The 14523-nt window shown below is 36.6% G+C and overlaps 1 protein-coding gene across 2 annotated transcripts in view; it reads left to right on the top strand.

Annotated features, from left to right (window-relative positions):
• Nucleotides 1-14523, top strand: part of LOC127657282 (wings apart-like protein homolog) — a 31541-nt gene that overhangs the window by 16411 nt on the left and 607 nt on the right. For both annotated transcript variants that reach the window (XM_052146010.1, XM_052146009.1), the window contains exons 10-19: nt 986-1213; nt 4368-4479; nt 9534-9631; nt 9718-9794; nt 10906-11066; nt 11463-11578; nt 11664-11891; nt 12394-12592; nt 13684-13772; nt 14328-14423. In XM_052146010.1, coding sequence (XP_052001970.1) covers nt 986-1213; nt 4368-4479; nt 9534-9631; nt 9718-9794; nt 10906-11066; nt 11463-11578; nt 11664-11891; nt 12394-12592; nt 13684-13772; nt 14328-14423 — 1404 coding nt within the window. The remainder of the gene's footprint in view (nt 1-985; nt 1214-4367; nt 4480-9533; nt 9632-9717; nt 9795-10905; nt 11067-11462; nt 11579-11663; nt 11892-12393; nt 12593-13683; nt 13773-14327; nt 14424-14523) is intronic.

Raw genomic sequence — 14523 nt, 5'->3', positions numbered from 1 at the left:
ATCTATCTGGAATGTTCTAGAAAATAGGTACATTTCTAAATATCACTGTCCTGGTCACAAAAGGAATGTTTGTGGGGAATAATAGCCATTTTCTATACTTTTGAGGCATAAGCAATTAGGAAATAACACTTACTACCCAAGAACCAAAAAAAATAATAAATTGTTACATGGTATTATTGTAACTAAAATGTTTAACTGCTGACTGCAGTACAATGGCTTTGGAGGACTTGAGTATTCATTGTAATATACATGGTTAGAATAACTTAAAATAAATAAATAAATAAAGCAGCTCAGGATTCTGCAATTTAAAGCAAGAAAATGAATACATTGCTCCCTTGTTCTTCTGACACAAATTGATGGATGAGAAAGAACTTGCCAAAATAGAGGAAAATATGTTACATTGTAACAAATGGAACCTATGTGGGGTCTAGTTCTTTAAAATGAGTCAAACTCCCACTTACACTTTGGGAAACATTTCATGTTGCTTGAATTGGTGCTATTTTAGTGTAATCTTTATACTGTGGAAGGCTTTGCTTGACACTTACTCGTACTCCCTTTTGTTGCCATTAGTTCAGACATTAATGGTTGTGTGTTGAGTTATTTTGAGGGGACAGCAAATTTACACTGTTAAACAAGCTGTACACTCACTACTTTACATTGTAGCAAAGTGTCATTTCTTCAGTGTTGTCACATGAAAAGTTATAATCAAATATTTACAAAAATGTGAGGGGTGTACTCACTTTTGTGAGATACTGTGTATATATACTGTAACATTGTTGCAATGGTCGTCTTGTTGCTACTGCAATAGTTTTTTTGTTGTTGTGATAGACTTTTTCTTAGTGGAGGCTTTAAGCTAATCAACAATTTGCATAAAATAATTCCATAGTTGGAACAGTTCGTCTTTATAAAACCTATAGTTTAGTATTAAATTATGCTATGTCTGCATTCTTTTTCTTATTTCTTTTTGCTCCTCTTGGTTCGGTAGAACTTGGCACTGTGTACAGCATCCCTTATGTACATTCTTAGCCGAGACCGGCTGAACATGGATCTGGACCGGTCCTGTCTGGAGCTGATGATCAGGCTGCTTGAACTAGAGCAGGATGACTCCGTAGCAGACCAGCTTACAGCTAAAGAGATAAGCAGAGTTAAAGAGAAAATCCGCAAACTCTGTGAAACGGTCCACAACAAACATTTGGACCTGGAGAACATCAACGTAAGTGACAGCCAGCATTCTTTTTGGCCCAAGTACACTTAATATATTTCAGATCCAACATAGGAACCGCTTTAAATTACTAAAATGTATTGTGATATCAAAAAATACTTTGGAAGACTGTGTGAGACGATCTGACACGCAAAAAAATAAGTATGCCTGAGCCTTTATTTTCCACTTTTTTGTTTGACAGTGTGTTCATTGGTGTTTCCCCTTCATAGTGTTCATTTGTATTTATGAATCAAATGCAATTTATGACTCTGTTTAGTATATGTGTACATGGTATCCAAGCTGTTTTGTGTTCAAACAACTCTCTTAGGAAGTTAAAAATGCATGTGACCACATCGCATTTGTGGTGTAAACAGTGACCAATGGGGTATTTCAGAAAGTAGGTGAATTGACTTACCTGGTTAAGTTTACTCTAAGTGGATAATTGAAACTTTCGTTTCCAACAACTGAGGTAACTTTCAGGTTATGTTATTAGCCATAGCAACTTACTCTCTGAACATAACCTGCTCCAGATTAGATTATGTTCCAGAGTTAGTTTATTTCAGGTAGCGACACTGGGTGTGTAAACTAAATTACACAAGATTATACTTTTAAAGCATTATTATGGTAAAATTCTATCTTTACCTCACAAATCTTCTCTCAGGCATTTCCAGTCCCACACACTGCAGATTTGCATTCAAAAGTGAACAAATTGTGTACATTGTGCTTTTTCTTTTAATGAGAAGTTTTGAATACTGTAATATTTTTTTATGTAGAACACATTGCAAAGGCCTCCACAATCTTCAATGTAAAGAAAGGAAGGGCTTTATGTATTTTATATATAGCCTTTCTAATTAATAATTTTATTTCATGATATTCATTTAATGAACATATAAATATCAAAGAATACAATTGTTATAGCACCCAGATTATTTTTACAGCCCCTTCAGTCAATGAATATTCATGTTATTTATAACATTACATAGTATCATGTAATCATGCTTAAGCAATTAATCACTCATTCTTCTTGCTCAATAAATAGATGATATGTGACCATTTCACAGATATAGCATAGAGGTTAGAGATTTGATTCCTTATCACATTGATGTACTGTATGTATAAATGCACACATTCATTCTTGTTCAGACAAGAATATTGCCAGACTTGTTCATTGTACTCCCTTTATTATCTGAAAATATAAATGAGACATGCTGTCATTTAGAGAATCCTACAGTGACCTCCTTTAGCTGGTGGTCAAGTGATTCAATGAAAAGATGCTCAGCCTCCTCTACTCCATTAGAAGCTGTATATGGTCCTCTAAATTACATGTTTAATCTGCCTTTCAATATGGAACTTTTACTGTTTCCTTTACAACTAGGAAGTGATGAGTTACTTTTCTCTAATATTGAGATCATGAACATCTATGATGTATAATCAGACACATGATCTTCAGTTAAAACAACATAATTTAATTCAGTACCAAGTTGTTGAAGGTAGATGGGGCCTCTACATGGTAAAGCACAGCCATTACCTTTTAGGGGACGAGACAACAAACAAGTTTTATTGCCACACCAAATAAGAAAAGGACATAATGGTCACATAACTCTGTGGGCCTCCCATCATTCTCCACCTCTGTTACAGCAGATTTCATCTTCTGAATAATCATGTGTGTCCTACTGATAATCATTACATTCAGTCAATTAAAAATGATGACATGTTTGGGAGATTCTACAATTAAAAAAGGGTCCATTAATACAATGACATCATCAGCAACTGTGGGAAATTAAAGGTGATTATGATTCTAAGTTTTTAGAAACCCCAATGTTAAACTGGGTACAACAAATGGTATTAAAAATAAAGGTAATAAATTCAGTTCACATGACAAAATAAAATTAAAAGAACATGCACAGAACATGGTCAATACCAGTAAAATGTATAACTAAAACCAGTATAGTTGACCTATAGTCTATAAGTCTATCATAACGGTCAACATTAATGTAGGCGAGAGAGGTCTAATATTAATATTGAATTAAGCTTTTACATGTACGGTAAAAATGTATTATTATACCGATGCAGCTTCTATCGCTATTAAAATGAAGATGAAGTAATGCTCGTTTGCAGTCATTAAAACTTCATATTTTACATCACTTAAATATAGTGCGCCTTTTCTTCTTGGCGTCTGTTTCCTTGGTGACTTGGGAATTCTGCTGAGAATGCCTTTCTGAGTTCACTGTGAACGCGCACTAACACTGAGTTTCAAACTCACGATTGAGTGAACTAACCCCGCGCAGGTGTTCTGGAACCAACATACCACGAGTAAGCAAGTTTTGGGTTAAAGAAACGAGCATTCAGGGTTTGTCATGGTAAGTTAACCTTGCTTTCTGGAATACCCCTCTGGACATCTGTGAAAGACCTACTCACCTGTCAATCAACATTACATACGGCTTTAAAAGAAAACCATCTGATATAAAAAAAATTGAAGAAGCCCATACAAAGTCATGCACAATATCAACAGCTACATATGCCTAATATCAACATACAATGACCGATCATGTGATGCATGCACACATGAACATAAAATAATTGAGAATTCCACTCAAGGTGTCACGTTTGTGTTTAGATTTAAAAATCTGTTTTATTTAGGGACACAGTTTTTGTTTTTTGTTCATATAAGTTTTGCACTTTTATCAACATGCAAACACCAACAAAGTGAGTGATGTGTGTAGTCATGAAATCAGAGACCCTCTTCTCAAAATCTGATTGCGGGAGATGCGATTGAGACTCTTGTTAATACCAGGTGTAAACTGATCTGTCTCGGTTGACAACTTGTGAACAGATCACCAGAGACGGATGTTAATACCAGGTATAAACGGGGCCTTTGCTACTTGATAGTTTTCTTCCGAATAGGTTTTTTTCTTTATTCCTTAAAAAGGTGACAAAATTGGCTCTAAAAAGTATCAAAATAAAAGGTTTATCGAGCATATCTTCCCTCACCCCCTGCCTCTCAGAAAGAAGTCTATTTGTCAACTGTCGCTCAAGTGTGAAGTTCTGCTTCGGCAGGAGAGGTGTTTTCAAATTAAAATGAATATTTGAAGAGACGTTTTGGCCCTTGCCTCCTTTTCATTGCTTGAATGCACCTTTTCACTTTAATTTTCTCACTCTTTCTCAGACGGGCCATTTAGCAATGGAGACGCTTCTGTCTCTGACGTCAAAGCGAGCAGGAGACTGGTTTAAAGAAGAGCTGCGTCTACTGGGGGGACTTGACCACATCGTAGATAAAGGTACACTACCTGTGTGTGTGAACATATCGTGCTATACTCCATCTAAAACTATTTTAAACAGGATTTTGTAATTTTGTTTTTTTATTATTTGTTTCTCCCAATTTTGCCCAATACCCAATACACACTCTATGTCCTCGTGTTGGCGTAGTGACTCGTCTCAATCCGGGTGGCGGAGGACAAATCTCAGTTGCCTCCTCGTCTGACACAGTTAATCCGCGCATCTTATCACGTGGCTTGTTGCGCATGTTACTGTGAAGTCCATGTTCCCCAAACCATTCCTGAACAGTGTGTGCATTGTGGCTGGGTGCATTATCCTGCTGAAAGAGGCCACTACCGCTATGATGCTTAGGTAGGTGACACGTGTCAAATTGATGTCCAAATGAATGACCAGACCCAGGGTTTCCCAGCAGAACATTGCCCAGAACATCACAAACCCTACACCAGCTTGTTGTCTCCCCACAATGCATCCTACAGACATGGCTGTCCACGTGATGTAAAAGAAAACAGGACTCAACGACCAGGCGACCTTATTCCACTGCTCCAAGGTCCGATTCCGATGTTTGCGTGTCCATTGTAGGCACTTTCTACCGTAGACAGGGGTCATCATGGGCACTCTGACTGGTCTCCGGCTACGTAGACCCATATACAGCAGGGTTCGATGCACTGTGTGTTACACATTATGCAACCATTATTAAAATATTCTGTGACTTGTGCCACAGAAGACCTTCTGTCGGTTTGGACCAGACAGGATAGCCTTTTTTTGCCCTCGCGAATCGATGTGCCTTGGGCGCCCAACACCCTGTTGCCGGTTTGTGGTTTGTCCCTCCTCGGACCACTATCGGTATGTATTCACCACTGCTGACCCAGAGCACCCCACAAGCCTTGCCGTTTCAAGAGATGCTCTTACCCAGTTGTCTGGCCATAACAATTTGGCCCTTGTCAAAGTTGCTCAAGTCTTTATTCCTGCCCATTTCTCCTGCGTTCAACACGATGACTATGGGAATTGTTCACTTACAATCTAATCTACCCAGACCTTGACATATGCCCTTGTTAGGAGCTGACCAACTTTATTCGCTTAACCTGTGAGTGGTCATAATTGTTTGGCTCATCTGTGTATATGTAGTGTTTACATTGGATATATATAGGTTATTTTTGATCATCTAAATATCTTGAAGCTTTTGAAATATCTTTTTTCTTCAAGGTGCTGTGGGAAATCAAACTAAACTAACTTTATAACATTATGACTGTACCCATGAGTAGACTAATTGACTGAGTTGGAATTGTTCTTCTTTTGGAAAATGTGTTTCCTACACAATGACAGATATTGCTTTCTTTTCCTCCAGCTATTCGCTATTTAGGTCATCTTTAGGAATATCTGATGTCAAATCAGGACAGTTTGTTTCCTAATATCAGACATTCATTAAAGCAGAACATACAGTGTATTACACAAGGAAAATTAACCACAATTTATTCATAATTCCTGCATACTTCATCCAATTTTTTAACAGTGCATTTGTAATAATATATAATAAACAGCCACAGGTAAGACCATGTATGGCTCCTCATTACTGTATGGCTCCTCATTACTGTAGTTTAGTCGATGTTGCTAGTATTATTATTAGTATAATTATACAATTTGTTATAAATAATTTTAGCCTAAACACATTTATAAACTTTACCACTGTTATAATAAAAATGAATAATAGATTCCTCCCGAGATTGTTTAATATAAAACTATTCAATAACATTTCTGGTATAGTTTACCGTGATGCATTTTAATAGCCCAAGTGTGGTAATTTGTATTTTAAAAAGCCTTGCCGTTTATATTTGTGCATGCAACAACAGTTTCTTTTCCCATCAGTGATGTCTAGCCATTTGAGAGGATTGACTGCCTCTATAGCGCTTTAAAGTAGAAAATTCTCAGTGAAATTCAAACAGATCGCATACGTTTTGTGGTGCTCCAGAGACATAGTGCAGAGCAGATTATTTGCTTGTGTTTCTGTGGTGGATCGTGCGACATGAATGTTGTTACGACCCCTAGGGTTGTCTAAGGGTATGAGGGGGTAACATTTTAATTGTAAATGGATTTAAGGTGTGTGTTGGGTTGGCCAATGACAAAAAGCAACCAGGCAAGTAAACTGTATAAAAAAGGTAATTTATTCTGAGTTGTATCACCGTAATGAAAAGTCAAAGGTAACTGAATAGGGTGTTAAGAGGTTGTGCAAAGAACATACTCATAATGAAACCAGAGGGAAAAAGGACATGAGTGGAGCCAAAGAAAAGAAAGAATCAAAACAAAACAATGTGAACTTATTTTTATAGCCTTCTAAACTCAATAAATTGTTAGTTCAAACAAAACGCAAGAAAGAAAATAAAACAGGTCTTCAGCGTTGGAAACGCCAATGTCTAAACTATTCTGCCTGCTCTCAAAAAAACACCAAAAGTACAAGAGAAGGAAAGGCCATCCATTGGTGGAGAGTGGAGATGATGTCATCAGGGTAATTAAGATTGGCAGCCCAGATAACCAATAACAGCAGCCTAATCAAAGTGTGTAAAAAGAGAGTGAAACAGAGAACACAAAACAAGCATGCATACACATACATGCATAGGGATGTAACGCTTGCGAAACCAGGCTTCGATCGCCACGCAAGGATTCATGTTTCAGATGAGAAACCTATTTAGCGCTTATAAAGTGCCGGACGCTAGATACATTTCATTAATTTTGATTCGCCGTCTTGTAATGTTCCATGGCCGGCCGCCACAAAACTGTAAATGGAGGAAAAAACATGTTTATTAAACTGCACAGTTTAATCAAAATAATTGTGCTCCCTTTCTGGACGCTCGCGTGCTTATTAAAGTTTAACGGAGAAGACTGTGTTAAAGACAAACAGTTTTGCCAGATGGAAATACTTGCCTTATCCCAGTCCACAAACTGTATGCTCATAATCTTCTTTGTAGTTTAACACGAAGTCCTCCTGTGCGCATTTTTCACTACTGTAAAGTGACATCATTAACTGAGCTTTTCAATGCATGCAGCACATATCCAACGAATCATTTATTACAAAAATAAATTATTACCCAGATGAATGCCTGTTTGGGCCGATACGCATTGGTGCTTTTAAGATATAGCCCCTATAATAACAGGTTTTTAATATTTAAATTCCACATGAGTGCCTCGATGTGGATTTATGCTTTCACCATTTTTTTTTTTTTCATGCAATCATTTATTACATTTACATTTATTCATTTGGCTGAGGCTTTTATCCAAAGCGACTTACAGTGCAATTATTACAGGGACAATCCGGAGCAACCTGGAGTTAAGTGCCTTACTCATGGACCCAATGGTGATGGCTGTGGGGATCAAACCAGCAACCTTCTGCTTACCAGTTCTATACTTTAGCCCACTTCACCACCACAAATCTAGCACCCTTAATCGATAATAGGGCTGAAAATTTGTTGACGTTATCGACAATAAAACATTGTCTGCAAAAATTTTCGTTGTCAAATAGTCGTTTGATGTAACATTAGATCACATTAAACTCTAATTATGACGCGTGAGAGCACTGCAGTTCGTGCCGGGCTGAGGAAAGAAGAATTACACAGCTCACAGTCCAGATGCACACTAAACTTTTCAAACAGCTTCAGGTGATGTATATTGCAAAGTAAGAGGGAACTATAATGCAAAAATCAAAATAAGTAAATACAGAAGCACTCTCATTGTGGAATAAGTGGAGCTGGAGCTGCCGCTTCTTGAGCGTCTTCAAAGGAATCACCCCGGCATTGCATCTTAAATGCAGTTATGTTTCATGCGTTGCAGCTTTGTTAAAGTTAAAATAATATGGAAGCAGCAGTAACATCATGTAAATAACTTCAAACAATGAAACTGTGCAGTCAGAGCCTCTTTTGTGAGTTGCACGAATGTCCCGATCTAAGGGGGAGAGATTGAAACTGCACCCGGCTGATGTAAACTCTGTCACGGGGATGCTCATCCCTTGAGCGTGCACGCTTAATGCAGCTAGATTATAACGTGATGGCTCGCGACTTATTGAATCATAATAATGTCACTGTGCATTTCTTATCATGAAGAAAGTTGGCAATACGCAGCTTTATTAATAAGAGAAAGCTTGTTTTTTTTTATATAAGTTAAAGATGGATTGATGTGAACAGAAAGGTGAGAGAGGTAGTCTTCGCCCCGTTATACACTGCAACAAAAAGTTTTTTTTATTTGTTTTTGTTTTGGCTTGTTTTCCAATATAAATATCTAAAACTCCTTTAAAACAATGTAATTTTTTTAGCAGCTATCCTGCAGAAGAATATTTTTTTTTATCTGAGAATATTTATTATAATATTGAAAATACACGTTTTAAAATATTTAAAAATCATTTAAAAAAGATGCTTTCACCGGAGAAGCAGCATATAAGGTATTTATACTTGCTTTTAGAGAATAGATCTTGAATATAATATATTGTCTTTACTGCACTCACAGATACATTTTCTTAAAGCAAGTCTAAATATCTTATATGTTGCTTCTCAAGTAAATGTATCTTGTTTTAAGGATTTATAGACATGGAATTTAAATGGAAAACAAGAGAAAAAACTTTATAACAAAATAATTTTTTGCAGTGAATATCTTTACTGAATTCAACTTTAATTCAATGAATGTCATTTAGAGGTATTTTGAAAATATAATTTTGTCCTCTTTAATTTTAGTAATCCCGTTCAGTACAACCTTTTAAGTTTCATTATCGATTATTATCCATTCTATTGAATAGTTGTTGCAACATTATTCATATTTATTGAGAAAATATTTGTACTGTTAAAAAGGAATTTGGCACACTGTAGGACTATTTGAAATGAACTTGTAAAGGCAAAAAAGGTGATTTAAAAATGGTAAAAAAACGTTATAAAAGAAATTATTTTAAAGCAACTAAAATATGCCCTTTCCTTTATACATTTATTAAAATCTTGATTTATAAAAAAAAAGTACATAAACATGTTATGCATGAACTACCCCATTTATATTTACCAGAAATCTTTCTCTCTCTCTCCATCAGTGAAAGAGTGTGTGGAGAACTTAAGTAAAGAGGAGGAAAAGGAGAGCCTGGTGGCGTCCTTATGGGGAGCAGAGCGCTGTTTACGGGTTTTAGAGAGTGTGAGTAAATGTTTGAGAAATATATGATCATATCTGCATGCTATTTCTATGTTAAATTTAATGCATTATTTATCTTTTAATTCCAGGTTACAGTCCACAACCCTGAGAACCAAGCTTATCTGATCGCCTACAAAGAGTCCCAGCTCATTGTGTCTTCGGCAAGGTGATGTGTTTATATAGTGTTTATGGAAATAGGCTAAAATATTTAAATGTTTTCTGTGATTAATCACAATTAATAATGGTAAATGGTACAATGGTTAACTAACAAAGTATAAAGTAAATATACTTATGATTATATTATGTCTCAAAGAACTTGCTAGAAATGGGTTAGGTATCATTTATTTTGATTATTTTAATATGTACGTGTTTTTTGCAGATGGTGTAAATTAGACATGTTTTTACAGGTGTATCATTTATAAAATAAATTAACACCTTTGATACCAGCATATGTTTATATGCCATGATATTAGTAGACATGCTGTAATTAAAAATTGGTCAGAATCTTCTTGCATTTTCCAGTGGACCTTTTTAATAACAGGATCGAATGGGTAGATTCAATTTATATCAAGCTTTATAGGCAAGATACATTTAAGTGTTTATTGCCAATGCATTATTAGACATTATACATAAAGATATATAATAAATTGAATGCTGAAGTTGAATTTGTTTAAGTTTAAAATCTTTTAAAACTATTAATTTCTCTGGCTGCCGTTCGGTCTTGCACACACACTTGGTCTCTCTCACGTGTTTTCGCTTTTGATACTGGTTCAGATGACAGTGAGTGAGCATTTTCAGGCCATCTGAAGAGATATGTCTGCTTGCCCATATCTCTCCCACCCCTGGCTCACCACTTGCAGGTGAAGTCTCCATTCTCCATACAGTAAATCTGCTCCTGTGTTTATTATGCCCAGGACATGCACTGCACGTAATGAATAAGTGTGCACTGCTCCACACAATCAGTTTCTGTGCTACGATGTGCAGTTGAGTCGAGCATATACCTCATGGAAATGTATATATGCAAATTTTATCCGCAGGTTGTGGAGAAATAACATTAGTGAACTTTCAGAGAGTGAAAAAAAAAACAGATACTGCATTAATTACGTTATTTTATTTTTATACACGTTAACAGTCAACTATTAATCACAGAAATTAACGCGTTAATTATACCAGCCCTAATATATTATGCATTTTGTGCATATATTTCTGTAAGTTAGTTTTGCTCTGTGTTGAAAGGATGTGTGGCATCATTGTATTCTGTGTGCTCATGTGTGTAGGGCTCTGCACTATTGTGAACAGATGATACAGCGTTACAGCCGAGAGGTCTCTTCATCTAGTTCCGCCCTTCCACAGAGTAGTCATAGCAATGTGGGCAAGGCCATGGAGGATTGTATGAGAGCTGTTATCGGAGTTCTTCTCAACCTTACACATGATGACGGTGAGAGACTTGGATGCACTAAATTCAAACCACACTCCCCTTGTGCTTCATTTATAATCATTATGTTGTGATAGAATACAATTCTTTAGTGTGTTGGATATTGTTGTACAGTTTACTCACTTATTTCTCTTTCATCTTTATTGAGCTTTGTGCAATTAGTGCTAAACATCCTGCTTCGTCATAGAGCCACAGAAGTAGCGTTAAGAATAGACAAAGTTGGTGTTAGTTAAGAAAAAAATGACACAAGGAAGTAGCATACTTTAGTTCCAGTATTTTTATCATTACATGAAAACCTATGCAGTGTACCTGAATAGAGGATCTGTATGAACATCTTTACAAATTAAATTAATTATATAAATACTTACGCTAACACGCTTTCTCTCTTTGAACACTCAGAGTGGGGCAGCACTAAAACAGGTGAGCAGGATGGATTCCTACTGACGGCTCTAGACTGCGTTCTGAAGGTTCCTCGTTATTTGCCTCAGGAGCAAAGATTTGACATCCGTGTGCTGGTGAGAGCTCAAAATAATCATCAGGACTTGTGCTGTGACATGCTCTGTGTTTTTTGCATGTGTGATATTGTTTATTTCTGTACAGGGTCTGGGACTGCTGATAAATCTGGTGGAATACAGCGCCAGAAACAGACACTGTCTGGTAGAGATGGAGGTGGACGTAAGCTACCTGATGGAGATGCAGAATGATGTGAAGATGGAAGGAGAGGAGGGGAAGAAGACAGAGGAACAAAAAGAGGATAAAACAGTGGGAGAGGACGAGAAGGAACCCACAACACAAAAGTCGTCAAACGCTCTGGCAGTTCTAGTACAGGTTTGTTTCAGCTCCAGGCCAATCAGGTGACTGCTGACAGTGTCAATTGAGGACGGGACTCCCCATGTTGTCAGCCTGCATCTTTCTAAAAAGACCATTAACTAGAAATAGAGGCTTGTCCTCAGGGTTTCACACTATCCAATTCAACACTTTTATAATGTACATCAAAGTGCAATTCTCTTCAATTATGATAAAGCACGGCACATGATGCACATGGCCAATTATGGTTTATTTTACTATTTTGGATAGTTATTTGCCACTTAAAGTCCCCATGAAATCAAAATCTGAGTGTTGCTATTAGTTTAAAAGTCATCTTTATGCTTGTGTTTTTTATTTTATGCACCTGCCATTGACAGCAAGTATCAAATAATGGTTCATGATAATGGTTAAAAAAAGAAAAAGGGGACAAACCCTTGTGTCCTGCCCAATATATCCTGCTCCTATTTCATTAGGAAATATGTCTTGAATGCAATTTTTTTTTTTGTGTGTCTCTTTGCATTAGCTCTTCCTGGAACGGGAGCAAGCTGCTGTTCTAGCTGAGGCACAGACTGATGACCTCATCACTGAGGCACCGAAGTCTCAGGCAGACCAGAGCGGAGAGTGGCAGGAAACTTCCGGAGAGATCCAGTGGGTCGCCTCGGAAACCAACGACACCAATGAAAAGAAAGAGGAGGAGGAAGAGGAGCTTGATCTTAATAAAGGTAGCAATGAATCGCTCTTTCATGGTATAGTAATGGTAAAGCATAAACAAAGTCACATGTAGTGACTGCCTACATGTATAAGTATTCGATCGATCTGCAAAACATGACTTAGTACTTGGTGGCAAAACCCTTGTTGGCAATCACTAAGTCATGTTTTGCAGATGGGTCGAATACAATTAAAATGCAATTCAATTTATAACATTTTTGACATGCGTTTTTCTGGATTTTTTTGTTGTTATTCTGTCTCTCACTGTTCAAATTAACTGACCATTAAAATGATAGACAGGTCATTTTTTTTGTCAGTGGGCAAACGTACAATATCAGCAGGGGATCAAATACTTTTTTCCGTCACTGTAAATGAGGGGGTAAGACCATAGTACATCCACAATGCAACACACACACAGAAATACATTGGTTAGACTAATACAGGCAGAACGGAGTACACATCACACAAATTAACACACACCCATACACACTTAATGTGTGCACTCACGCATGCACGCACACCGAGAACAAAGAAAAAGTCTGATTCTTCTTTTTATACACCAATTGAATATTCACAGTCCATTGCTGTTCATTTCTGTTTAATACTGTTCATTTTCTTGATATTATTATTATTATTGTTAATTTACTATTATTATTATTGTTATAATTTAAGTTATAGAATTTTGATGTTTGAAATATATGATTGGTAAAAAAATAAATAATATATATATATATGTATATGCAGTGCATCCGGAAAGTATTCACAGCGCTTCACTTTTTCCACATTTTGTTACGTTATAGCCTTATTCCAAAATTGATTAAATACATTATTGAGTACTTATGTACATGTGTTCTTTTTTTTTTTTCAAAGAAACTTCTTTCATGTTGTCATTATGGGGTATTGGTAAAAATGAATGTAATACATTTTGGATTAAGGATGCAACATAACAAAATGTGGAAAAAGTGAAGCGCTGTGAATACTTTCCGTATGCACTGTATATATTATTTTATGTCTTTATCAGAATAGGATGGTTAAACATGTATTTTTACTCTGTCATATTGTCATACACTTGCAAGTTTTCATGTTGATTTCCTTTCTATGATAGCCTTGCAGCATGCTGGCAGACACATGGAGGACAGCATTGTGGCATCATACACAGCTCTTCTACTTGGGTGCTTATGTCAGGAGAGTCCGGTGAGCATCACTTACTGACATTCGCCACCTGATCCAGAGAGCTTTAAATTTGTTTGTGTATCTGTTAATTCATTCAATCATTTGAAAATTGGGTGCACAAGTCTTTGAATTACAAAAACATTTTCATACACTCCGAGCTCAGAGAATGAATGAAAGTTCCGTTGTTAGATTTTAATTAGATTTTGTTACAACATGGCTCAAAGTTGCTACATGAAGAGGTCAAAAGATAACCAGGGTGTAAAACAGTTATTTCTAGTACCTCAGTTATATCTAGGGTACAAAAAATAATGGTAACACAAATCAGAAAGGAGTGCAGATGAAGGTGTGTGTGGAAAAAGTCCCACAACAATGAATCAAAGGAAAGGCGCAAGTCAGAAGAAAATGAGAGACACTGATTGTCTTGTGGAAAGCCACAGAGGTGTGAAAATTAAACATGCAGTTCCTTAAAAACAACACAGATATTTTTTTGTTTTCCGTTCTTTGGTGTTGAGCAAAACACTCAATGGAAAACCAATTCTTGAAAGTATTTGTTTTTATTATCCTCCCTTTTCTCAGATGAATGTGAAAACAGTGCGGGAAAACCTTCCTAAGGGTGATTTCTCTATCATGACTGAAATGCTGAAGAAATTCCTTAATTTCATGAACCTGACGGTAAGTACAATCAATAGCCACATTTCCACTATCAGGCCAAATGAGGGAATGTCAGGGCCAGTTGCGTTCACACTGTCACTTTCAGGGCTTCATCATGCCT

Source organism: Xyrauchen texanus, chromosome 16 (assembly GCF_025860055.1).
Source record: "Xyrauchen texanus isolate HMW12.3.18 chromosome 16, RBS_HiC_50CHRs, whole genome shotgun sequence".
Lineage (NCBI taxonomy): Eukaryota > Metazoa > Chordata > Actinopteri > Cypriniformes > Catostomidae > Xyrauchen > Xyrauchen texanus.
The sequence above is the reverse complement of the archived record's forward strand: the minus strand, read 5'-3'. Positions and strand labels throughout refer to the sequence as shown.